The following is a 27,084-nucleotide window of genomic DNA, read 5'->3' as shown; positions in this document are numbered from 1 at the left end:
ACTTAGCCAGAGGTCTCCAAAGTGGAGATCATGACCTGACCCCAAGGAAGCCTCATAATGACCCAGACTGTGCATTATCTACCAGTTAGACGATGAACAACTATACTACCTCATGTGTAGTTTAATGCTCTTCCTCTCTGCCCCCTCCCATGCCTGGGCCAGCATTGGTTCCTCAGGGCAGTGATAATCTAACTGGGACCCAGGCACTCATAGCTGTTGCACAAGCAAAATTCTCTTCTTCCTCCTGCCCATAGATTGTGTCGTGGTTTCTTCAAATGATGCTTAGTGGGCAGCCTCTGTGTAGTAGGGCAGCTGCTAGTGAATAAGAATCTCCTCTTTCTAGCCCTCCACTTGCTTTTCATTTTTTTCTGAGGAAGAATGGTAGTACAGGATGACCGGAATGCATAGGTTACAACCTGCATTCCAGATTTCCCTACAGTATGTTTCCTCAAAACCCATCCTTCTTTCTAACTTCCCTATCATGATGGATTGCACCATGGAAGAGTATGCAGAGGAAATACAATGTGTATTTTCTACTAATTCCATTCTTAATAAAATTTCAACTAACTTATTTAGTTGCTTTAATCACAGGAAGGGCCTCACAGTAGCAGTTCTATTGTAATGTCTGGGGTATTTTTTGTATATTATCCATGGGCCAGGATATTATTTTTTTTAAAAAATAGTTAATTTATTTTTAGTTTTCAACATTCATTTCCATAAGATTTTGAGTTCTAAAATTTCTCCCCCTCACTCCTCGCCTTCCTCCCTAAGATGACATGCAATCTGATATAGGCTATACATATACATTCCTATTAAACATATTTTCACATTATCATGTTGTAAAGAAGAATTAGAGCCAATGGGAGAAACCACAAGAAAGAAGGAACAACAACAACAACAACAAAACAAAACAAAAGGAGAGAGCCAATAGTATGCTTCAATCTGCATTCAGACTCCATAGTTCTTTCTCTGGATGTGGATAGCATTTTTCATCATGAATCTTTCAAAGTTGTCTTAGATCCTTGCATTGCTGAGAAGAACTAAGTCTATCAAAGTTAGTCATCACACACTGTTTCTGTTACTATGTACAATGTTCTCCTGGTTCTGTTCACTTCACTCAGCATCAGTTCATGTAAGACTTTCCAGGTTTTTCTGAAGTCCTCCTGCTCATCATTTCTTATGGAACAATAGTATTCCATCTCATTCATATACCACAACTTGTTCAGCCATTCCTCAATTGATGGGCATCCCCTCAACTTCCAATTTTTAACCTCTACAAAAAGAGCTGTTATAAATGTTTTTGTACATGTGGGTCCTTTCCCCATTTTTATGATCTCTTTGGGATACAGACCTAGAAGTGGTATTGCTAGGTCAAAGAGTATGCACAGTTTTATAGTCCTTTGTGCTTAATTCCAAATTGTTCTCCAGAAGGGTTGGATCAGTTCACAACCCCACCAACAATGCATTAGAGTTCAATTTTACCAAATCTCCAATATTTATCATTTTCCTGTTTTGTCATTTTAGCCAATTTAATAGGTGTGATGTGGTACCTCAGAGTTGTTTTGAATTGCATTTCTCTAATCAATAGTGATTTAGAACATTTTTTCATATGACTATAGATAGCTTTAATTTCTTCCTCTGAAAACTGCCTGTTCATATTCTTTGACAATTTATCAATTGGGGAATGACTTATATTCTTATAAATTTGATTCACTTCTCTATATATTTTAGAAATGAAGGCCAGATTTATTCTTTAAAGATGAAGCTACATTGTAGCCTAACAATAGCAATAAAACAAACTACAATAATAATAATAATTCACATATGATATAAGGCTTTGAGGTTTGCAAAGTGCTTGCCTTGAAATAGCTTTTTAAGGTAAGGAATGCTATTTTAGCACCACGTGGAGAGAAGCAACATGGAGCAATGTAGAGTGAGCATTGAGACCTAGGGTCAGGGTATGAATTCTATTTCTGATACTTATTAGCTGAGTGACAATGGATAAGTCACTTAACCTCTCTAAGTCTGTTTTCTCAGTTGCAAAATCAGGTTACTGGGTTTGATTTCAAGACTATTGCTTTTTCCATTAAACTATGTTGTGTTCTTCTTCTATAAACTCCAACATATTTGTTGAAAAGGTGAATTATCATTTTAACATGTCACCAAACTTATCTGCACATGTTACCTTGAGTGCAATATTTGAAAGAAACCTTAAAACAAAAAATACTAGAACAAAGGACACAGAATAGTGGAGATGGACAAAATTTAGTCCAAGCCCTTAATTTTATAGACTGGGAAACTGAAAGACCTCTCTGTCTTTATTTTTATTCAGGATAAAACTTCATTACAGCCAGATTTTGTAACTTTTTAGCTTAATTTATTTTTGTTTTAGGTCCCTTTCTAGATCTATCTGAAATCCCACTATTTTTACTTATACCTCCCTTCTTTCCTCCCTCCATCCCTTCCTTCCTTCCTTCCTTTCTTCCTTTCTTCCTCCCTTTTTTCCTTCACGTAAGGGATATATATGCATATATACACACAGATACACACACACACACACACACACACACACACACACACAGTCTACACCTGTGATTTTATTGGTATAAGGAACTTCTGGGTAAGGAAACTCTCTCTGCAAATGCAATTAGGCATCTTCTAGTCTTAGGGAATTGCCTAGAGTACTGAGTAGTTGCATGATGTCATTGTCACCCTGCCAATAAGATATTGGGAGGCAGGAGTGGGATAACTTAAACATAGGTCTTTCTGGCTTCAAGGCCAGTTCACTATACCTTATTGCCTCTCAACTGTCTTATATAGTTTTAGTCAGTGTGTATCCATTTCTGATCCTCCTGATCTTACTTTGCATCACTTCCTTCAAAAGATTCCCTCTGTCCTTATATGCTTCATATTTATCTTTTTATGGCATCATTTATAGAACTCTACTACATTGATCTATCACAATTTATTCTATCTGATCATCAGACATGTCAGTTGTTTCCAATTTTTTTGTACTTTTATAAATAAAGAAACTATAAATAGTTTGGTACAGATCAGACATTTTCCTTTGTATAATATTTTTAGGATAAAATTCCAAGAGATGGAATTCCTGAGTTAAAAATATGTTTTTGACTCTTGTCATATATTGCCATACTGTTTTCCAAAATGTTTGCACCAATCTTCAGCCTTACGAATAACATATTAGATTGCCCATTTCCTCATATCGCTGACTACACTGAATTTTATCTTTCTTTGCTATTTTTTTACTTGGCTTTATTTTTGACAGGTTTACAGCTCTTGCCTTAAGAATATTTGGACAAGTAAATAAATACATACCACAGGACAAAAATTCAATTTGCAATTCATTATTGTGGTTGATTGAGAAATGTCAGTTGGAAAATGGATCTTTCAAGGATGATTCTGACTACCAGCCACTAAAATTACAGGTAAGGAAACCAAACCAAGCAATTGTCTCTATTAACAAGTCTGAGCCCAGTTCTCCAGCTCATGTTGGAGCATATGGTGAGAAGAAAAAAGAAATGCTTGGTCCTCTTAGAGACTTCTTCCATCTGGAGCCAAGATGGTGGAGTAAAAAGGTAGTTGCTCTCACCCTCGCCTATCAACCTCTGAAAACCCAGAAAATATCACCCCAGAAAAAATCCTGGAATAGCTGAACCAGAAGAAAGATGGGGAACAGCAGGGCAGTAGCCCAGGTAGCTAGAGGGATTAACGGGAAAGGCCCCTCTTACCCTGGGGGAAGGGTAGCAGTATGGAAAGGGAGTCGCCCAGCCAGCTAGTGGAAAGACCCACTTTAGCACACCAGGAGGAGATTCTGGTGCCTCGGCATTCTACAGCAAACGGGTCTCCCAGTGCCTCAGCAAAAATAAGGGAAGCAGCACTACAAAGGGCCCCAGGCAGATAAGCACTCTGCAGCATTTATCTGAAAGGAGCTGAAGAAAGCAAACTAGAGTTGACGGAAAGTTCCAGCCTTACTGATTCCAGCCCAACACCAGGTAAGCTGTCAGAACTCTGCAGCCTCCAACTGCCAACCAGGAGGAGATCCTGAAGCCCAGGTGGTTGAGCAGGCAAACACCAACAGCTGGACCTCCGAGTGCCTCAGTGAGGACGGGGTAACCAGTGGAAACTAGCTCAGAAAACTACCAGGTGCCTCGGCATTCTACAGCAAAGGAGTCTCCCTCCTAGTGCCTCAGCAGAACTAAGGGAGACAGCACTGCAAGGGGCCCCAGGCAGATAAACACCCTGCAGCACCCATCTAAAAGGAGCTGAAGAAAGCTAAAGGAAAGGAAAAGCAGGCAACCTAGATTTTCCTGAAAGTCCCAGCCTTGCTGATTCCAGCCCAACACCAGGTAAGCTGCCAGAACCCTATAGCCTCCAATTGCCAACATAAGAGGCCCCAGCACACAAAGCCAGTGACCAAGACCTAGGTTCCCAACACAAGAAGCTTGGGTCAGTGCCCTCTGCTCCCCAGCAGGAGAGCTTAATCTCTTCAAAGGTCAGGGAATAAAGAAACACCATGAGTAAAAAGATAGATTCATACTATGAGAAGAGTGAAGATCAAGACAGAAATTCTGAAGAGGACAACATTGTCAACAAACCCACATCTGCAACATCAAAAGGGAATATGAACTGGTCTGAAGCCCAAAAAGCCTTCTTAGAAGAGCTTGAGAAGGATTTTAGAAGTCAGATGAGAGAGGTAGAGGAGTCCCTAAAAAATACAATTGGCCAATTGGAAAAAAAGTACACTGAAGAAAACAAATCCCTTAAAAATACAATTAGCCATTTGGAGAAGAAAGTACAAAATCTAACAGAAGAAAACAATATGTTAAAAATTAGAATTGAACAAATGAAAACTAATGACTCTATGAGAGAGCAAGAATCAGTCAAACAGAAACAAAAAAATGAAAAAATAGATAAAAACGTAAAATATCTCATGGGAAAAACAACTGACCTGGAAAATCGATCCAGGAGAGACAATTTAAAAATTATTGGCCTACCTGAAAATCATGATAAAAAGAAGAGCCTGGATGGTATCTTTCAGGAAATCATAAAGGAAAACTATCCTGAAGTCCTAGAACCAGAAAGTAAAATAACCATAGAAAGAATCCACCGCTCCCAGCCTGAAAGAGATCCCAAATTGAAAATGCCACGGAATATAATAGCTAAATTCCAAAATTACCAGATTAAAAAGAAAATACTGCAAGCAGCCAGAAAGAAACAATTTAAATATCATGGAACCACAGTCAGGATTACACAGGACCTTGCAGCTTCTCCATTAAAAGACCGTAGGGTGTGGAACATGATATTCCGTAAGGAGCTTGGATTGCAGTCAAGCATCAACTACCCAGCGAAAATGAGCTTGATTTTTCAGGGGAGGAGATGGATATTCAATGGAATAGGGGACTTCCAAACCTTCCTGATAAAAAGACCAGAGCTCAACAAAAAATTTGATCTTCAAGTACAAGGTTCAAGAGAGACAAAAAAAGGTAAATGGGACAGAAAGATACAATACGTTGTTAATAAGGGCAAAATGTTTACATCCTTACAAGGGAAGATGACTCTTGCAATTCTTGAGAACTGTGTTCTTATTACACCATGTTAAAGGAGTATACATAAATGGGGTGGATATAAGTTGACTTTGATGTAATGATAAAAAGAAAAATCTAATCAAGTGGGTTAAATGAATCCAAGGAAGTGGATTAGTCTGATCTAAGAAAATGTACTGAGAAAGGAGGAGGCAAACAAGGGTAAACTACATTACAGGAAAGGACACAAAAACCTATTAGAGCAGAGGGAAAGAAGGGAGGGGGATGAGCATTGTTTGGACCTTACTCTTATCAGATTTGGCTCAAGGAGGGAATAACATAATCAGTTAGGTATAGAAATCTAACTTGCCCTATAGGTAATAGGAGGGAAAAGGGGAAAGAAAAGGGAGGGGGGATAGAAGGGAGGGAAGTAGTAAGGGTAAAGAGGAAGAAAAGAGACTTCTTCCATCTGAAGGAATAACTTCAAAGGGCTGTCAAAGGCTACCCTCTACAGCTAGTCTAACATTCCACTATCTCTATGGAAGGGATGCTGGTGAGGGTGAAGGAACACTGCCCCTTTGCCACCGCAATTGCTATTCCTCACTTCAAGGCAGCCAGAGATAGAAATCCCTTTGACTTAATGTTAGTGCCTTTTGTATACACACTCAGTTCTGGCTTAGCAGTCAATCAAAAGACATTTTTCCTCCATCAGCAATGAGGGGACAAGTAAGGGTGACAGAACATCTGCATTTACTCTGAAGAGGAGAGTTGGCCCCCTCCTATCAGGCACATACAGAAGCAGGCTCACTAAATGTGCATGCCTCCATAACTGGACTGGCATTGGCCTGTTATATGATGAATCAATAATTTATGAACAAATTTCATAAATAACAGAGTCCACAAATACTATACTTTACCTGAGTGGGTGATATAACCAAACTATAGAATATTAGTTAAGTAGAGATATTGGAGATTGTTTGGAGGCCACAACTCCAAGGTATGAACAAAATCTGAATGACTATAGAGTTTAGTAGCTCACATTTATATAATCCTTCATAGTTCATATAACACTTTCCCCACCCTGGGAGGTAATCAAATTAAAGTACTGTCATCCTCCTTTTACAGAGGAGGAAACTGAGGTTCAAAGAGGAAACCAAGGCTCAAAGAAATTAGTTGACTTACTAACAATCACATTGCTAATCAGTGGCACAGCTGAGACTCAAACCAGGTCTTTGGATTTCAAATTCAGTGTTCTTCTTACCCCATTCAGTATTTAGTAGTCTATAGTATTGACCCTGCATACTTTGCATATTCAAAATTGAGACTTTCTAAACCACAAATCACAGGGGTCTCCTGAATAAAGATAAGGATTAGACCTTTGATTTTATTGCCATAAAGAACTCTCTCTGGCAATGTAGGCCTGTACATTTTCTAGAAAAGTTACCTAGAGATGAAGTGACTTGCTCAAGATTACAAAGTCAGTGTGTGTTATAGGCAGAACTTGAACCTAGGCCTTCCTGACTCTGAGGTCCCTCTCTATCCACTATACCTGGTTTCTTCTCCCCAAATCAGCTTTGAAGAGGTTGTGGTCTGTGCTGGTGGAGAGAGTGTCCACACCTGATGCAATGTCAAATATTTTGATATTTTAAAATTTTATTTTATTCTAAACTTAGAAAATAAAACAAGCATTTTAATAACATAGTAGAATGGAAAAAAAGATGATTACACATGAAACTGCAAGTCTATTATGGAAAAGTTGCTATTGTTTTTAAATATATAATAACATTATCACGTAACTTTCTTTTTATTTCTCCCCGCCATGGCTCCATTAGACACAAATATATATATGTCTATATATATACACAGATGTATATATATATAGACATATATATGTAAAATCATACTATACATAGTTCTATTTATCAGCTCTTTCTTTGGATTCAGATAGTGTCTTCCTTCATAGATCCTTTGTAGTCAATTTGGGTATTTATAGTAGTCAAAATGACTTGGTCACTCAAAGTTGTTCCCAAAACAAAATTGCTGTTACTGTATACACCATTCTCTTTGCTCCTCACAACTTCCAGCTCCTTGCCACCCCAAAGAGAGATGCCATAAACATTTTAGAACATATAGGTTCTTATCGTTTGGCAACAGACTCAGAAGTGGTATTGCTGAGTCAAAAGGCAGTTCAATAACTCCTTGGGCATAATTCCAGATTATGCTCCAACATGGCTTGGTCAGTTCACAGTTGCACCAATTCTACATCCCCACCAACATTTGTCACTTTCCCTTCAATCGTTTTAACCAATCTGATAGGTGTAAAATGATATCTTAAGGTTGTAAATCAATAGTGATTTAGAGCACTTTTTCATATGACTATAAATTATTTTGATTTCTTCATTGGAAAACTGCCTGTTCATATCCTTTGACTATTTATGAATTGGGGAATGACTTGTATTCTTATTGATTTGACAAAGTTATTTATATATTTGAGATATGAAATCTTTATCTGAGAAACTGTCTGTAAACATTTTCCCCTAGTTTTTTGCTTTCCTTCTGATCTTGGCTATATTTGTTTTATTTGTACAAACCTTTTTAATTTAATGTAATCAAAATTATACATTTTACACCTCACACTTCTCTCTATCTCTTGTTTGTTCATAAATTGTTCACCTATCCAGAAGTCTGATATGTAATATGTTCCATGTTCTTCTAATTTTCTTATAATATCTCTCTTTATATCTAGATGATGTATCCATTTTGACCTTATCTTGGTAAATGCTGTAATATATTTTGATATATTGAAGAAGCATTCTACTTAAATTATTATTTGTTGTTGTTGCTGTTTTTTTTAGGGTACCATACCTAAAAATACAAAAGAAAAAGCTACATATCTTACAGCCTTTACTCTTATTGGAATGAGAAAGTCGTTTGAAATATGTCCAACTGAGGTAAATGGTTTTAAAATTTGTTCAAGATATATATGTCCATCACCCAAAGTTATTCTATGTGCTTAGCTACCCAAAGACCACACATCAAATTTATATATATACTGCAGGGCTCTATCCTTAGTCCAGTTCCATCTACCATTTTCAAAAAATCAATAATAGGTTAAGACATTGATAGAATGCTTGTCAAATTTGAGGGTCACAGGAAACTGAGTGGGAAAGCAAATTAATTGGATGACAGACACAGGATCCCAAAAAATCTAGATGTTCTTGATTCCCAGATGGGCTGAGGCTAAATAAGCTTAATTTTTTTTCTTCTGTACCTCAGGGATCTATCATATCATAGGTCTAAATGGTCCTTCCACTAATAGAGATCACAGTCCCTCTCTAACTTATTAAGCTGATCTTCATCTACTATTGTGGCTGAAACATTCATCACATTGAGGCCAAGCTAGTGCTGAGTTCATACTCAAACACTTCTCCAACTTGGTAGGAGAACCTGCCAGACCTTTGCCAGGAGGTTCTTAGCTAATTCATCTAATCCAATTAGCATTTATTAGGATTGGCTATGTGATAAGTCTTAGAGATACAAAGATAAAATGAAAAGCAGTTCCTGCTTTCAAGAAGCTTACATTCTACTCAGGATACAACATGTAAACAGACAAATATGTATATGATTATTTGAGAAGTGAAAAAACTAACAGCTTGGGAGATCATGAAAGCTTCCCACAGGATTTGGAACTTAAGGAAGCCAGAGATTCTAAGGGATGGAAGGAAGGAAAAAATGCATTCTAGGCATGGGAAATAGCCTGTTCAAAAGCCTAAAAAGATGAAATGTGAGATCATACCTTGGAAGCAGCAAATACACCAGATTGGTTGGAACATAGAATATATGCAAGGAGACTAAGGTGAAATAATGTTGGAAAGGCAGATTGGAACCAAGTAGAGGAGAGCCTTAAATAGCAAGTTATGGAGTCTGTATTTTATCTTAGAGACCAAACAGTGTTTAACTGCTTCCCCCCCCTTCTTTCTTCTCTATTTTATTCTTTGTCGTAAGAATAGTTCTGAGGCATGTGTAGGGAGTGAAGGGAAGATAGGTTGGAAAATGAAAGTAATTTCAAAACAAAAGATTTCAATATGGTGATTATTAATGGTAAGAATAAAGAATAAATGTATTATTGGTAAGAATAAAAGGATTTCTGTGGAGCAGTGAAGGCCTGCTGGAGATTAGACAAATAAATTTATAATGGAACCAATAAGAATGATTAGGTAATTTTCTCTAATAGCATTCAGCAGCTTGTATGTAGGAACAGAAGAGGTGCATGGGGAGTATGGGATTTGGTAAAGCGTGCATAGCAATAAGAGAAGAATATAAGGAATTTAAGAATAGAGAACCAGCAATAGGGTAATAAATAACTGGTTAACTATAGAATCAAGACTTTCAAGTGAGGCCTTAATAGGCATGATATATTGTGAGAGGATAGAGGGGTAAAATTATGGGAGGTCACAACAGATTTAGGAGGAGAAAGACAGGGAGAAATGGAAAGATAGTAGATTTTGGTGTAATCAAGGAATTTTAGTCTTTGGTGTATGTGATTAAGATGGAATGAGGTTGGAGGTCATGGAAACTGAGAAGATTAATGAACTGTGAAGCAAGGGTGTTTGAGAAGACATCAATACATATATTAAAATCCCTGAATATAAGGGCAGGAGTTGGGTAGAAAGGTAGACTAGAAACCAGATACTAGACTTTTTAAGAAAGGAGGGAGAATAGCTGTGCAGCTTATAAATAACAGCAACCAGGATTGGGATAGAGTAACACAGACATATGGAATGACCTCAAGAAAGGGTGCTGATGAATGGTGGCAGCAGGAGCATCTGGAATTGGCAATGAGGAGCAAGGAGTATTCATTTCTATTTTTCTCCTCACCCAGAATTTTAGAGGTAGTGGGGGAAGGAGTGTGAGAGAAGAGGGATCCAATACTGGAAAGGGTTACCAGGGACTTAGTGTTTTCTGGGGAGAGTCAGGTTTCTGGAAGTGTGGGAATGTTCAAAGTCAATGGAAAAGAACTAAGTTGAAGGAAAGTTTGTTGATGATAGAATGAAGGTTTCAGCAGGCACAATGGAAAGGGAGGACAGAGTAGAATAGAGACTCAAGAGGGGGAGTGCTAAGGTGGATGAAGAAGATGGGAGGAGTAATGGCAGGAGAAGGGAACCAGAGCCAGTGACTGCATCATGGGCATTAGGAGAGGAAATGGTAAGAGTGTGCTAGCCAAAGGAGTGAAATATAGAACATTCTATGGTGCTCTGACCCTCAAGGGTCCAATGACTACAGAGGATGGTGCCAGTTCTCTCTCAAGTATCAAGGGATAATAAAGGAGATTTGGTCAGGCATCTGGGTTAATAAATATTAATAATTAGACTTCTTGGGGACTGACTAAAATTCACATTTAGGATCAGTTCCTTTATCTCATACTAAGATGGTAGGAGACAATGCTGAACAACCATGTTGAAAAGATTCTTTGAATGTACAGTCATATGTTGGACCTGGTGCCAGTGGTCCTACTTCTAGATGAGGTCCTGATGATAAGACTGATGTCCTAGGCTGTAGTCTCAAGCAAGGTCCTGGTGGTAAGAGACCTGGTGTCTGAGGTGATTGATATCTTTGGTTCTGGGTGAGGTTCAATTTAGCAAAGGCCTACTCTCCCCCATCCCAGTTTAGTCATCATAAAAAACTATAGCATTTTTGCAGAACAATAGTACTCCAGGATTTTGGTGGTAGGGATCAGGAGGCCTCTAAATACAAACTCTGAACAGGGCTGGTGGTAGGGTTCAGCTTTGGCTCCCATGATAGTCACTGAAAAAGTAGTCATCCTCATGCTCCTTGTTATGGTATTTACTCCCTGGGACCTTGGAGATGTTTTTACCTCTGTATTCTGGCTTCTGACCTCATCATTCAATGTAAACTGTTCCTTCCAAAGTCACCAGTGATCTCCGAATTGCCAAATCTGAAGTGTCCATGTTTCTTCAACATTAAGTTGTAAGAGTAGGTGGTGTCAGCTGCCAGGACAATGATGGGCAATGTGACCAACGTGTCTTCCTCACTTGTTTTCAGAAAATCAATGAGGGGATCATCAAGGCTGAGTCCTACCTCCTGGAAAATGCTGCAGATATACAGAGCACTTTTACTTTGGCTATCAGTTCTTATGCCTTGGCCCTTGGGGTTCCATTTCACCATGATTTTCGTGCCATCTTTTCAAAACTGAAGAAAGAAGCTTTTGTTAAAGGTATGGCAATTAATTTCTCCATTCTATGATTAGTTGTTGGTTATTTCCTATGCTTGAAGCCTTTTACTAGGCACTGAGAGGAATATAGTGACAGAGTAAGGATGGTAATGGCTGGAAGTCAGGAGACCTGGGATCATGTTCTAGTTCTACAACTCACTAGCTGCATCACCTTGAACAAGTCCCTTAACCTCTCTGAGACTTACTGTCCTTCTTCCAGGAGACAACAGTCATAGCCTGGGGCCCCCAAAAGCCTGTAGAATCTCATAGACTAGGTTCAATCTGGGAGGTTCACCCGGATGGGTCAATATCTCTCAGCTTATTGTACCCCATTTAAAGTTACTGCAGGAAAGCTTCTAATATATTCATATTAGAGCTTATGGCTAGGCTTCCCAAGATATTGTAAAAGGGACCCCCAGCTCCTAAAAGAATTTAGCATATAAGCAAATTGAGGGTGGTATAGCCTTTATTTCACTCCATCAAAAATTCAGAAGATGCAGAAGTTTCATAGACACCATAAACAGATGTAGAAAGCATGTAAGGTCCTCACTAACCTATCAGCTTTCCCATGAAGCAAACTGAACTTGGATTTGCTATCAAGACAAACCTTTGATATTCCTACAAGTCTCATTTTCCCACAGAGTCCCATACAGCTCCCTCCCCACAAAACCTATAGAGCTACCTTCTTGTTAGGATTTCCCCCAGAAGGCAAATATACTTTGGGGACAGCTGAACAAACAGTCCCCTTCCCACTGAACTAGCACTGTCCATATAACTTATTGACTTTACTCTCTAAGCAGAATACTGTGCAGGACCTATGTGGATTCTTGCCTTTTTTTTTTTTTTAAGGAACATGCTGTATCAGGAAATCTCTAAATATGTAATCCAACTGCCTATCTCTCAAACTTGGGGCTGCCTGTGAGGCAACTCCCCAAAACTGGTGCTGCCCAGATATCTTTCTTTTCTGGATAGAAGGCTAGATTCCAGGATGATGCTGCCTACAGCATTCAAAACCTCCCCCCTCTCCACAGGAGGTATGGGGTTCAATACATGCCTCTCTTTGCCATATGTTTCTGCTGCAAGTCACCATCAACTGCTCCTGGGGTCTGGGAGATCTGCACAGGGCCATAGGGTCTCCACCCCACCCCATACCCCAAATGCTGCTCTGTCGATGTTGTCTGTTTTCTCAAAGTCCGGAGTACAAGAAAGAGGGAACTGGTTTCCCAAGCTGTTTTTATAGACCACAGATAGGAATAGCTACTCTAAGAACCTGTCATCTGAGTCTCAGCCAAACAATCAGTCAGAGTTCCTTATGTCCTATCAGCAAGTAAGCTACCAGTGAATCACTCCTCAAGATGTGAAACCTCTCAAGTACTCTCAAGCAAAGTTTTATACCCTGTGACCTCATCAAGTTGAATGGGGGAATAAATCAAATTAATCAATCGCATTGATCAAATCCACTTATAATCTATTTTCCAAAGTTGTTCCAAAGTAATTCACAAATTATCATAAAATGTGAAACACTATTATTGTGTAAGTAGCAAAAATGCATAGATCCTTGTCCTCATAAAGATTACACTCTAATTTGTAGATGAAATATATCACATGAAGTTTTAATGGAAAGAAGGCAGTGTACAATAATTGTGTGCATACTTTGTTTTTTTGGTGGTTTTTTTTTGGGGGGGGGCTAGGCAATGGGGTTAAGTGACTTGCCCAAGGTCATACAGCTAGTGTTAAGTGTCTGAGGCCGGATTTGAACTCAAATCCTCCTGAGTCCAGAGCCAGTGCTCTATCCACTGTGCCACCTAGCTGCCCCTGCGTCCATACTTTGCCTTTGTTATTTCCTGCTTCTTGGTTCCAACTCACACTAGACAACTGTTTGTTGTCCAAATTAGTTCATTTGAAACAGAAACTCTGCTGCTACTGACATTCCAGTGCTGCTGAGACCATGGGGGAGGTCATCTGGTCCAACCTTCTGAAAACTGCAACATAGATGATAAATGACTTGCCCAAGGTCACAAAGTAGTAAGTACAAAGCCAGTATTTTAATCCAGGCCATAGATGAGTAAGACAGACACTAAGTAGCATATAGAGAAAGATGACATCCTAGGAATTTGTATTCTACATAATTTCAGCAAATTTGCTTTCCATTCTTTTTTTTTTTTTAGGCAATCCACCCACTTATCGCTTTTGGAAAAATGATTTTAAAAATAAAGATAACGCTATTCCAAGTGTTTCTACAGCCCAGATGGTAGAAACCACTGCATATGCTTTACTTTGCAGTATACTCTTGAATGAAATAGATTATGCTAACCCCATTATCAAATGGTTGTCTGAAGAACAAAGATACGGAGGCGGGTTTTATTCCACCCAGGTAATATTTCTTAGTGCTATTTCCTCATCTGTTATTTATTTTCATGGTCCCCTGCATACCATGTATATTCCTTTCCCATGTCTTTGCTACCACCAATTTTACCAGAAACATAAAATATGTTATTTCCATAGACCTTTGGATAATAGGATTTTAGAGTCAGAAGGGACCTTACAAATCACCTAGTCTAATCCATCTCTTGTTGTTTCTATTCCTATGATTTTGGGTGAATCATTTAACTTCCTATGGTCTTACTTTCTTTCCTCCTTTGTAAAAATTATAGGGTTGCCATGTGACCTGAGAGAAATCATAAACTCTCTGATCCTCAATTTCCTCATACATAAAATGAGGGGGTTGGACTGATTGATTTATAAGATTTCTTCCAGTTCTGATTTGAATTTACAGTTCTGATAGTTTGTGATTCTATAATAGTAAGAGTCAGTCAGTCAAAAAGCATTTATTAAGCACCTACTGTGTGTCAGGCACTGTTCTAATCAAAAGACAGTCCTTGCCCTCAAGGAGCTCACAATCTGATGGACTGTAGGATTATAGAACTGGATTGGGGTGACCAAGATTGTCAGGAGACCATGCCATGACCTATAAAGCTGAAGGAACTAGTGATGTACAGCCTGGAAAAGAGAAAAACAGAGGGAAGAAGGAGGAATATGAAATTGTCTTCAAATATTTAATGGGCTGTCAAGTGAAAGAGTAGCAGACTTATTTTACTTGCCCTCAAAGGGAAAAGCAGGGAGCAATGCTTGACAAACTTCCTAATAATTTGAACTGAATCTATGGTTTTGTGAAATATGACTTATCATGACTATAGCCTAAGCATAGTTAAAATATTAATAATAAATAGTATTTATATAGTGCCTTTGGGGCAGCTAGGTGGTGCAGTGGATAGAGCTCCAGGGCAGGAGTCAGGAAGATTCTTCTTCCTGGGTTCAAATGCAGCCTCAGACACTTACTAACTATGTGACCCTGGGCGAGTTATTTAAGCTTGTTTACCTTGGTTTCCTCATGTAAAATGAGCTTGAAAAAGAAATAGCAAACCACTCTAGTGTCTTTGCCAAGAAAACCCCAAATGGAGTCACAAAGAGTAGGACATAACTGAAAAGCAACACAACAAAAATATGGTACTTAAGGTTTTCAGAGCACTTTACAAATATTGTCTCATTTTACCTTACAATGACTCTTGGAAGCAGGTATTATAATTAATCCCATTTTACAGAGGAAACTGAGGCAAACAAGGGCTAAGTGACTTACCAAGGGTCACACGGCTGATACATGTCTGAGGCTGGATTTGAACTCAGGTCTTCCTGACTCCAAGTCTAGTTCTCCACAAACTGTGCCATCTAGCTACTATCTTGCATTGGAACAAATGTCATATTGGATGTAAAAGATGTTTTGTGGCTTATAAAAGATTAATCAAGTCTAAGCAATTATTGCTATTGGTCATCTTATATCTCTTCACTGATTTTTCCCAGGATACAATTAATGCCATTGAGGCCCTGACTGAGTATGCACTCCTGCTTAAAAAACTGCAGTTGAATATGGACATCAAGATTTCCTACAAACACAAAGGTGACTTCCTCCACTACAAAATGACAGACCAGAATTTCCTTGGGAGACCAGTGGAGGTAAGTAAAAAAAAAAAGTGTTAAGAAATTAAATTTTAACTCCATAATGGTTTCTAAGTTAACCCTAAAAATGACATTGAAAAAAGATCATAAATCTGGTATCATAGAATCTCAGAGTTGGAAAAGACATCTGAGGCTTTATTTAGTCCAAATTACACCCAAAGGAGACTCTCTTCTATACAACATCTTTCTGTACAACATCAAGATTTGGCTCAAAGATGTCAAAATGATAAGAAATGCATCTGTGCCCATGGCAGCCCGTTCCACTTCTGGATAGCTCTAGGTGCGTGTTACCTTGTCCTTACAACGAGCCCAAATCTGCTTCTCTGAAGTTTGTAGGCATTGCTCCTAGTAACTCTGGGGCCAACCTGGTCTTTTTCCAGGTAGCAACTTTTCAAATATTTGAGCATGGGTATCATGTCCTTCACTGTACCTTTCAGACCTAACCATTCTCAATGGTTTCAATCAATTCAACCAATCTTCCAGTGGCGTGATTTCAAGCTCTATAACCCTCAGTTAAGATGGCCATCCTCTCTCCAGTTTATCTGTTTCTTCCCTAAAATATAGTGCCCAGAACTGAACACAGTACTCCCCATGTGCTCTAATCAAGGTAGAGCAAGCAGGACCGTCTATCACCTTCCTTCTTCTGAGCACTAAGCTTCTCAATGGGGCCTGCAATCATACTAACTTTTTTGACTTCCAAACCAAAATGTTGACTCATTTTTAGCCTATAGTCCACAAAATTCCCCTCCCCCCCACCTCAACAGATCTTTTTCATAAGAACTGTCATTTAGCTTCCCCCGACTCTTTACTTGGGGAATTGACTTTTTGAATCCAGATACAAAACTTTACCTTTATTAGGAAGGCAGTTGCCAGATCAACATATGCCCTTTATTCAAGTCACTGATAAAAATAAAAAATATAAATATAAAATATCAAAATATAAAACACTCCTGCAGGCAAAATAGATGGTTATAGTTAATTAATGGTCTTCTAGATCTAAAATTATTTAGAAGTTCAAATCTGAATATTAAGAAAATAAGGGAAACTTTTCACTGTTTATTTGTCCCTATGAGAAGCAGTGCCATGCAGTGGAAAGAACATTAATCTAGAAATCAGAAGACATAGGAAGTAGTCCTCCACCTGCCTCCACCCTGCTGCGTGACCTTCCCTCTAGAGCCAATACCAATGCCAATGTTAATCTTGTGTAAGTCATTCATACCTGATTACTTTAATCATATTAGCTAGTTGCTAGCCAGGAAGTAGGCTCAGCTGCATTTCAAGAAAGAGAATTTAACTTCTGGGTTTTTCCTTATGCCAGGTCTGAATGCTGTTTGTCATCATTATTGAATTTAATTATTTTTAATTGTGAAAGGAAAGAAAAGTTAGGCAGAGATAGAAGAGAGATTTCAGAAGACGTAGGGGGATAAAAAAATTTATCATAGATTTGTAGCTGGAAATATCAGAGGACATCTAGTCCAAACCCCTCATTTTATAGGTGAGGAAAATGAGGTTTAGAAAAGTCAAATGACTTTCCCAGAGTCCCACACCTACTGAGTATCAAAACCGGGATTTGAACTCAGTTGTCTTTGATGCAAAGGGAAGCTCTTTAGCCGTTACACTGGATTGCCTTTTATCTGGTTTGGAGTTTTATCCCGTGCCACTGTTAACAACAGCCACATTAGGGCCACTGAAAACTGTCACCCTGCCATGGATTGTGAAGCCTCTACTAGACACCAGAAAACCCTGATTGGTTTACAAATGAAAATTTGTGATTATGCGCATTGATTTAGGTTATTCTCTCAAACAGAATGAGTTGACTAGGTAGGAACGCCAATGTAGCCATAAGGAAGCATTTGGGTATCAGCACATTTTCATTTTTCTGACATACTTGGCAAACCAACCCCAAATAAATGTCAATATTTCAATGCAAGCATAATCATCCTGGTTATTCCCTCCACCATTACAGATATTCCCCCTCCATGCCCTTTCATCCTAGGTGAGTTATATCATTATCTTTGCATAAATACTTTGTAGAAGAGTCACAAATCAGACTTAAGGCCTTCCCCTGGCTCTTTGTAATAGTCTATCAATGTCATTACTAACAATATGTCATCCATCACCCTTATTCTGTGTCTGGCCAACTTCCTGCTCCAATCATATATGACCTCAGTGATATTGTTTTATGACATTTTTTAATGTGTAAGTCTTTGCAGGTAATTTGCTATAGCATATTGCTTTTTCCCACCACGTCTTTACATTGTGCTTGGGCCACTGCCATTCTATTTCTTCTGAGGTAGTGACGGCTCATGATCTGGAGCCATATTCAAGCACAATCCTGGAAGCAAACAGTGCTTCCTGTTTGAGAACCAGTGTAGCTAAGTGCAGAGCAGCTAAGTGGTGCAGTGGATAGAGTGCTGGACCTGGAGTCAGGAAGAATCATCTTCCTGAGTTCAAATCCAACCTCAGACACTTACTTACTAGCCGTGTGACCCTGGGCAAGTCACTTCACCCTATTTGCCTTAGTTCCTTATCTGTAAAATGAGCTGGAGAAGAAAACAGCAAACCAGTGCAGTATCTTTGCCAAGAAAATCCCAAATGGGGTCATGAAGAGTCAGACGCAACTGAAACGACCAAACAACAGCAATGTAGCTAGGTGCAAAGAGGCTCATCATCCAAAGGGGTCCTTTAGGTGATGTTTTGGTTTGGGGGTTACAGCAACCCATAAGGCAGATTTTTAACGTGTACCCTAAATATAGCATTTATTTTCAACGTCAAATGATAAGAGCTATGTTTCTTTACTTTTTCAGGTACCTTTGAATGATGACCTAGTAGTCAGTACTGGATTTAGTAGAGGCTTAGCCACTGTACATGTAAGTAAATGCTTATCTGGAAAATATCAGGGAGTTAAATACTTGCTTCTGCCATTTCACACCCACCTCATAAGGGAGTAATTCACCCAGAGAATTGTTCCTTCTGCCACGGAAGCCTCCATCCATATAGGGTTAATATAAGGCATGCTATTAATTCTATCTAGAACCACGGTAGCTTCCTACACAATTTTCTGCTGAAGAAAATTAATCATAATATATGGAGAATAATATGTAGGCAAAGGTTCTCTCCAAATTTTGAATATGTGTGTAAACACATGGATCAGTTTTTGTATGCTATTTTTTTCTGATGCTTTAAGGAGCCCTGGTTTCATATAAGGTTTCATGAAATAGTAGAGAGAATGCCAGATTTGGAGTTAGAGCACTAAGGTTTGCATGCTTACTGTGTTACTTATTCCCTGTATAACTTCAGGAAATTCTCTTGGCTTCTTTGGGTCTCAGTTCACCCATCTATAAAAAAAGAGTGTTGGACTAGACCCCTGAAGTTCCTTCCAATTTTAAGGCTATAATCTTACAATCTCATATTCAATGTGGAAACTCCCTTCACAAAGAGTGATTATTTCCCAAGTAATTTGAGAAAATTTTATTTTCTGGTGGCCAACCTTCTAAGGATGAACCTTCTCTGAACTTAGCCAAGTGGTCCTTTGGATTACAATTAATTGCCAGACCTATAGTTAAGACTGTAGCTTTGAAAGTGTTTATACTATACTAGCCCAGACTATGAGGACCCAGAATGTTCTTCATTCCAAGATGAAGCAATGGAGTATGACTTCAGTAGATGGTTATTTAAAATCTATTTTGGCATGTAGAATAGAGGCAGTATGGAGTAGTGGATGGAGAGCTGGCTTCAGAATCAAGAATACTTGACTGTGAGACCCTGGACAAGTCATTTACCTGCTCAATGCCTCAAGCAACTCTCTACGACTATAAGTTGCAAAGAAAATACTGATCTCCATTGATAGAATGAGTTCCTCACCTGGAGATCTTTTCACTGATGAAATCACAGACCTAGTTTAAAAAAATGAATACATGTCTTTTTGTTAAGGAATGAAATTTTTTCACATAAGCACTTTTCTTATCTAAACTAATTTTGCAAGAGACTTTTCTCAAATATTATGTGTCTATTTTGTTGAGCAGAGCACAAAGAACATAATTTAAACTTTTCTTATTTGCTCAAAGTCATCATTCTAAATACTAAATCTCCTCAGAACTAGACTATAAGGCCTTCAGGGACACTTGAGTTAGAAGGCCTATTTATCTCTTCACTAAATGGCCACAGACTATTGAACTTTTGGAGTTATTATATCTGCTTTGTATTGCTTTTGTCAAATTGTCAAGTCATTTTTCATCATTAATGTTCTTGTTCACTGTCACTCGTCACCCCTCAAATTCTTCACTCACTTGCTGGTTCTAATCAGCTCTGAGTGGACCACCTTCATCTTTTACCCTGATGTTCTGCCTCAGATTCCCTTGGGTTCCATTATTCCATGCAGAAATTATTGGGGGGAAAAAGAATTGTGCCATTCAGATATGCCACATCTGACAGGACTCTTTTTATCACAGTCTCCAGCACTGGAATTGCTCAGTGGGAAAAACAAAATCCCAGGCCTGCTCAGTCTCACCAATTGGACACACAAGCTAGGGGTTACCTGCCTGGTCATGTTACCTTAATCCTCCACTCTCCCAAAAATATATACCGCTTTGGCATTACTCCCAGGGTAAACCTAGACCTCCAGAGATCCAGGAAAGGATACCTCTAAAACATTTACATTGATTCACATTCTCTCAGCTTTAAATAGTCCAGTTACTCTCTAACCATCTTTGGTCTGACTCATGCAATTGATTGTTCTAAATACAGCTCTAATCCTTTGCCTGCACACTATTCTCTGCATAATCTATTCTCTTCATTCCAAGGGGCCCCTTTTCTGCTCATACGTACTCAACTGGTTGACAAGACAGAATGAATAAAAAGGTATTATGTGCAAAGCATTGTGCTAACTTCTGAGGATACAAATAAAAAAAAACAAAGACAGTCTTTGGATCAAGTTACTTACATTCTAATAGGGGTGGAGACTTCAAATATAAGGGGAGTAGTGGCCTAGGATAGGTATTCTGGGTTGGAAAGTAACAGAGATGGTAAGTAGAGCTATGGAAGAGTAGACTGGCACACCTTTCCCAGGAGGTGAATTAATTGAGGCAGCTAGGTAGTATAGTGGATACAGGTCTAGTCCTAGAGTCTGGGAGACCTGAATTAAAGTCTGGCCTTAGACATTTGCTAGCTATGTGACCCTGGTCAAGTCACTTACCCTCCCTTTGGCTCAGTTTCCTCAACTATAAAATGGGGAGAATAATAGCACCTACCTCCCAGAGTGGTTGTAGGATCAAATGAGATGATATTTGTAAAAAGCCTTTAGCATAGTACCATGTAGTAGGTGCTATATAAACACTTGTTCTTTTCTATTCCCCTTCTCTACTTTTGATGGGATAAATGTAACAGTACTGGAAAAGGAGTGGGGGTGGGGAGTGCACAGAGGATACATAGCCAGGATAGTGAAGTAGAGGGAGCATTCTAGCCAGACTCTTCCAACATTCCCCTCCAGCCAACTTTAAAATAATAATTGAACTCTGGAGTAGCATAGCCAACAAAAGATTTGGGTGAGACATTTTTCCAGTCCAAGATGATTTGGGTCAGAAGGAGAGGTCTGTGATACTGGGGTTATGGTTGGCCTTCAGTGCAGCCCTCTGGCAACACCTGCTGTGGGCCTTGGAGGATGCAGATAGAAGCAGCAACAGCAGTTTAGGAAGTTCTCACTGCCAAGAGAGGGTAAGGGGAATGGACAATTGGTCAGAGATTGCAGGGCACTCATGTTGGCACTGGGCACAGGACAGGGTGCTATGTGGCAATTCCATTGCCCATTACTCAGGTCCAGGTCACAGTTTCAGGGTGGAGAGAAATACTAGTCTTTATAGTTACAAGGGAGCAAGGCCCTTACTGTGGGTCCAATTAGCATTTTTCTTTGAGGCTTTGCTTGTGGCTGTTTTCACATTGTTGTCTTCTAAGTTTATGCCTTGGTCTTCCCTGCCACTGTAGTAGCTTTTTATGGTCAAGTTATTTTGTAGTTGTTGTTGTTTGCTCATTTTCCAGCCTATTTCTTGACTTTGAACTTTATGTTAAAGTTGGGCCCTGCTCACCTGGGGGTGGGAAGCACAGTGCTAAGCTTTGGCCTTTTCATGCTGCTGCTTTCAGGGTTAGTTCTGGGGGGTCTGCAAAATTTTCAGTACTGCCAGGGTGGTGTGATCTAGAGAGAGGTGTGGTCACTGCTCTCCTGGTCTGCATTCTGGTTTTTACCCAGGAAAGACCCCTGCTCTCCTATAGTCACAGGTGCTAGTCTTCCTCTTGGTCTTGAAACTGTGATCAAGGCCCCTCCTCCCTTGTGACTGATCACAAACACTCCTCTCTGTCCTGGAACTGCAACCCAGACCTGCTTATGGGCAATAGGGTAGCCAATCAACACCAGCTGCACCCAGTGCCAGCAAAGGGTCTCCTGTAATCTCTTTCTGACTGGTTGTCCAACTCCCTTACTGTCTCTGGTCTCAGAGCTCCCAAAGGTGCTGCTGCAGCTATTGAGGAGGCCTCCAAGGCCCACCACTGTTGTTCCTGCCCCACTCCAGGCTGCACCCACCCCATTGTTACAGACCTCTCCTGCAGACATCCTAAGTTGTCTTAGGCTACAAAAATGGCTCTCTCTGACCTTTCATTGGCTCTCTCATTCCAAAATTTGATTTGAGGCATTATTTTGAAGTAATTTGGAGGGAAATTTTAGGAGAGTTCAGCTGGATCCTGACATTTCCTGCCATCTTGACTCCACCCTCTCTTCCTTTTCTTCCCTTTTAAATCTAATATCTCTCTTTATTTTTCTCTCTGTAGGTAAAGACTGTCGTTTATAATATTGGTACTTCTAAGGAGATTTGTAACTTTGGGTTGAAAATTGATTTCCAGGACATGGAAGGTAAGTCAGTCACATATAACTTTGACTATGTTTTGGATTAAGCACAAGATTGCATCTGTGAAAATCTACCTTGGATAAAAATTTTCTTAAAAAGTACTCCAAAGTTAAACTTTCTCAGCTCCATTCTCTAACCTGTAAGATTGTAGGTTGAGATTCCAAGTGAGCACCCTACTACAGCTAAATGAATTATTTGTAGTAATCATTGATCAATAAATAATTCTGACCAATCTATTTGGCATTTTGATGGCTCAGCAATCTCAGTGGTATGGTTACTTCAATAATTACAGATTGGAATCTCTCCACACCTTCTCATCCTGTGTAATCTTTCCACAAATCATCTTCCATAGGACGTTTACAATACTCCCAAGGAGCTGATTTTTTTTAGGCAATTGGGGTTAAGTGACTTGCACAGGGTCACACAGCTAGTATGTGTCAAGTATTTGGTCTGAGGCTAGATTTGAACTCCGGTCCTCCTGACTTCAGGCCCAGTGCTCTATCCACTGTGCCACCTAGCTGCCTGAACTGATAGTCTTGCAGGACAATGAGACATCAACATAGAAAGCTATTATAATTCATAGTATTATGTGACAAATCCCTTAGAGAATTACAAAACAAAATCCTATATGAGGTCTGAGGGGGAAGGTTATTATCAATAAAGGCAGACATGGGGATAAGCAAGGAAGGCTTCCTGGAGGAGGTGGCATTTAACCTGGGTTTTGATGGGTGGGTAGAATTCAGCCAGCAAAGATGGGAAGGAAGAGCATTCTGGGCTTAGGAAACAGCCTGAACAGACACAAAGACTTGAGTATGGGATCTCCTCAGAGAGCAGTGAGCTGTTTAACCTAGCGGTAATGATGCCTTCCCCTTGTTCTTTTAAAAATCTTGAAAGGAATCCCAAATAGTCAATTAATAAGCATTTATTAAGCACCTACTATGTTCTAGGCACTGTGCTAAGTGTAGAAGATACAAACAGGAAAAAGAAAAACAGTCCTTGCCTCCAGGAACTTACAATCTAATGGGAGAAGACAATAGACAAAATAAAGCTGAAAAGTGGGGAGTGGGAGAGGAAGAGAAGGATAATACTATCCATCTGTTGTCTCTCATCTTCACTACCTGATCAGCTGACTTCCTTTCCTGATCACACACAGAGGTCATGTGATGTAGTGAATTTTGTGGACGGGCCTGATACAAAGATAAAGAAGAGTCGTTTTGCCCTTGTGGGGTTTACATTCTTATAAACCTTACATTGGGCTTTACACAGGTGCAAAGTTCTATAAAGGTCAAATGGTAGAAAAATTATTGATCTTAGTTTTGACTCCCCCATTTGGTTCAGTCCTTATGACCATCTCCCATCTGACTATTGCCATAGCCTCCTAATCAGTTTTCCTGCTTCACTTCTCCAATCCCTCCTCCACACAGCTGCCAGGATTATCTTTGTGAGGCACAGGTGTGACCATGTCACTGCCCTGCGCAGAAATCTTCAGTGGCGACCTTTTGTCTCTAGGATAAAATGCCAACTCTTCAGCTTGGCGTCTAAAACACTTCCCACTCTGCCTCCTGCCTCCATTTCCAGCTCATTTCACATTACCGACCCTTCACACTTGGTACATTCCAACCAAATTGGCCTCCTTGCCACTCCTCATACATGGCATTCTCTCTTCCACTTCTAGGCCTTTGCACAGACTAACCTCTGTCCCTGGGACACACTCCCTCCTCACCTTCACCTCTCCCACCTCCTACCTTGCATTCTGCAATCCCCCTAGTTGTTCATGCACTCTCCCTCTTTAAATTATCTCATATTTACATACCTGTTTACTTGTCATATCTTCCCAGTATAATGTAAACTCTTTCAGGGCCTATATTGGTTTTTTTTGTATCTTCAGTGCTTGTACATAGTATTCACTTTAGGCTTAGATCTTAAAGGTCATCTAATCCAACCTACTCGTTTTACAGAAGAACCTGACACCCCAAAAGACTAAGTGACTTGGCCAAGGTCACGTAAGTGGCAAAATGCAGAGTCCAAATTTGAACTCAGATCTGACTTCAAATCTATCAATCTTTCCATAAATGCTTGTTGAACTCAACTGAATTTTTTCAGGAAAAGTATCTTATCTAATGAGCTAAAATTATCTTGAATATTTAGTCTGGTGCCATGTAAGGTCATATGATCACAGATTTCAAGCTGAGATGGACAGCATCCAGTGTAATCTCATCATTTTACAGCTGAGAAAACTTGAGTCTGGGGAAGTTGTGACTTGCCCAAGGTCAAGCAGATTGTGAGTATCAGGGGTGCGATCTGAGCCCAGATGCTCTGACTCCAGAGCTAGTATTCATAATTGATCAAGGTCATTTAGTCAACAGCAAGCACACATTAATCACTTATTATGTACCATGTTCCATGCTAAGTGCTGGGGATGCAAAGGAAGGCAATTCCCATTGTAGTTACGCAAACATGAAGATAACTGAGGGTGTACAATGTATCTGAGAAGTATTCTCAGTGGTAGAGGCATTAGCTGCTGCAGCGATTAGAAAAGGCCTCCGTTTGAAGGTGAGGTTTGAGCCAAGTTTTGAAAGAAGCCAGGGAAAGGAAGAGGAAGAGGTGTGGAGAGGGAGCCTTCCAGACTCAGGAAATAACCAGGGCAGAAGCATGGAGGTGAGAGATGGAATGTTTACTGAGGGGCTAAGATAGGGAAAGACGAGGGTATAAGCAGTGTAACAGTAATGTCCTGGAAAACAAGTGAGGGATGGGGGAATTGGAGGTCACAGTGAGGATAAATAACAAGGTTAGGTACTGAAAGGCGGAGGGAAAGATGGACCGCAAAAAGATTATGATTTGAAAATAGAATTGCCAAGCTCATAAATATGGAAGAGGAACATGTGTGGGTGATGGCAAGATCAAAGATATGACCATGGATAGCTAAGGTGAATAATGTATCTATAATATATATCTATGTGTGTATACATACATATATATGCATGTATATATATGTGTATATGTGTGTATGTGTATGTGTATATCTATATATAGATGGTGTATGTATATATACACATATGTGTGATATCTACAAACATATGTGTATATATACACACCTATATATAGATATATATACATATCTGTAGATATCTACACATATATGTGTATGTACACATTTATGTATAGATATATTAATAATATTAATATATTCCCTAGTATTTATATATTATATTATATTCCCTAGTATTAATATTATAATATTATCTATTCCCTAGTATAAGGGCAGGAGTTGTGGTGAAAAGAAAGACTGAACCAGTCACAAATGTCTGGTAGCTCAATAGATAATGGCCACTAGGATCTGAATAGGTTGATAAATTTGAATTGAATGAACCTCAAAGGAGAGGTTTCTAAGTGATAGTGGTAGACATAGAGTCTAGAAGTAGCATTGGAGAACAAAGAGTATTCCAATTCCCCCCTAAGACCGGTGAGTCAGGAGGTATGACTTAGAAAGGGTGTCATCCAAAATATCATCAGAAGGAATTCAGGTCTCAGTGAATGCCAGAGGATGGACAAAATGAGAAAAGAAGAGTTTTAAAGTGACAAAAGTTAGTTAATTATGGATACAGCAAGCATTCCAGAGGTCACAGGGGAAGGTACAGGCAGAGCTGAAATGTGACACTGGAAGAGGAGGGGTGAGGGCAATGGGAGTAAGTTGGAAATGGTGACTGGAGTTTGTACACTAGAGCTGAGAATTGAAAATCACTAATATGGGGAGACCATCAGGGGATGGGAATGAGTTCAAGAAGAGTGTAAGTGGTTGGAGAGAAGTCCATTGAGGGACACAGGTGACTAGACTGCACAAGGACCTTCCTCACGGGCCTGGCTTAAGTTCTTGTTGAACTTGGACAGAAGCCAAGAGGTAGGTGGAAGATAGAGTATAATCCCAGGTCTGGTCACAAAGGCTTGGTCAAGGAAGACCCTGGGGAATTCAATCTTATATTCAGATATCAAGGTAGAGGGGAGGGATAGCCAAAGTTCTTATTCTTCTAGAACCCATAAATTTCTATTAAACTTTGCTATCAATTTCCAAATGATACATAAGGTTTCATATCACATAATATTTATTAAGGGGCATGCATATTAAATGTAACTCGATTCAGCAAAACTTTATTAAGCACTTGCTATTAAATGACCCTGTTTATTTTTATTTCCTAAATAACTTAGAAAATTATGTTTATGTAACTCTTATTATTTTTTGTGTTAGTTGACAGCTATGGAAGATCGAATGAATCAGGAGATAAACTCATAATAGCTTGTGCCAGGTAAGTTCAATTCCTTTCCTATACATAGAAGTTATAGGGTTGAATTTCTCCTTTAGCCAACAATATTCTCTTCTCTATAAAAGTACTTGGAATCATGAAAT

The 27,084-nt window shown here is 39.3% G+C and overlaps 1 protein-coding gene across 1 annotated transcript in view; it reads left to right on the top strand.

The window, feature by feature from the left end:
- Positions 1 to 27,084, top strand: part of LOC114047344 (complement C5-like) — a 120,548-nt gene that overhangs the window by 65,218 nt on the left and 28,246 nt on the right. Inside the window, exons 26-33 of the mRNA XM_027868145.1 lie at positions 3,287 to 3,446; positions 8,399 to 8,494; positions 11,607 to 11,778; positions 13,944 to 14,149; positions 15,634 to 15,786; positions 18,597 to 18,659; positions 22,606 to 22,687; positions 26,926 to 26,983. Of these exons, the coding sequence (XP_027723946.1) occupies positions 3,287 to 3,446; positions 8,399 to 8,494; positions 11,607 to 11,778; positions 13,944 to 14,149; positions 15,634 to 15,786; positions 18,597 to 18,659; positions 22,606 to 22,687; positions 26,926 to 26,983 (990 nt within the window). The remainder of the gene's footprint in view (positions 1 to 3,286; positions 3,447 to 8,398; positions 8,495 to 11,606; positions 11,779 to 13,943; positions 14,150 to 15,633; positions 15,787 to 18,596; positions 18,660 to 22,605; positions 22,688 to 26,925; positions 26,984 to 27,084) is intronic.

This window comes from Vombatus ursinus, unplaced genomic scaffold (assembly GCF_900497805.2).
Source record: "Vombatus ursinus unplaced genomic scaffold, bare-nosed wombat genome assembly UNPS02014786.1, whole genome shotgun sequence".
Lineage (NCBI taxonomy): Eukaryota > Metazoa > Chordata > Mammalia > Diprotodontia > Vombatidae > Vombatus > Vombatus ursinus.
Note: the sequence above shows the minus strand (reverse complement) of the source record. Positions and strands in the feature narration are given on the sequence as shown.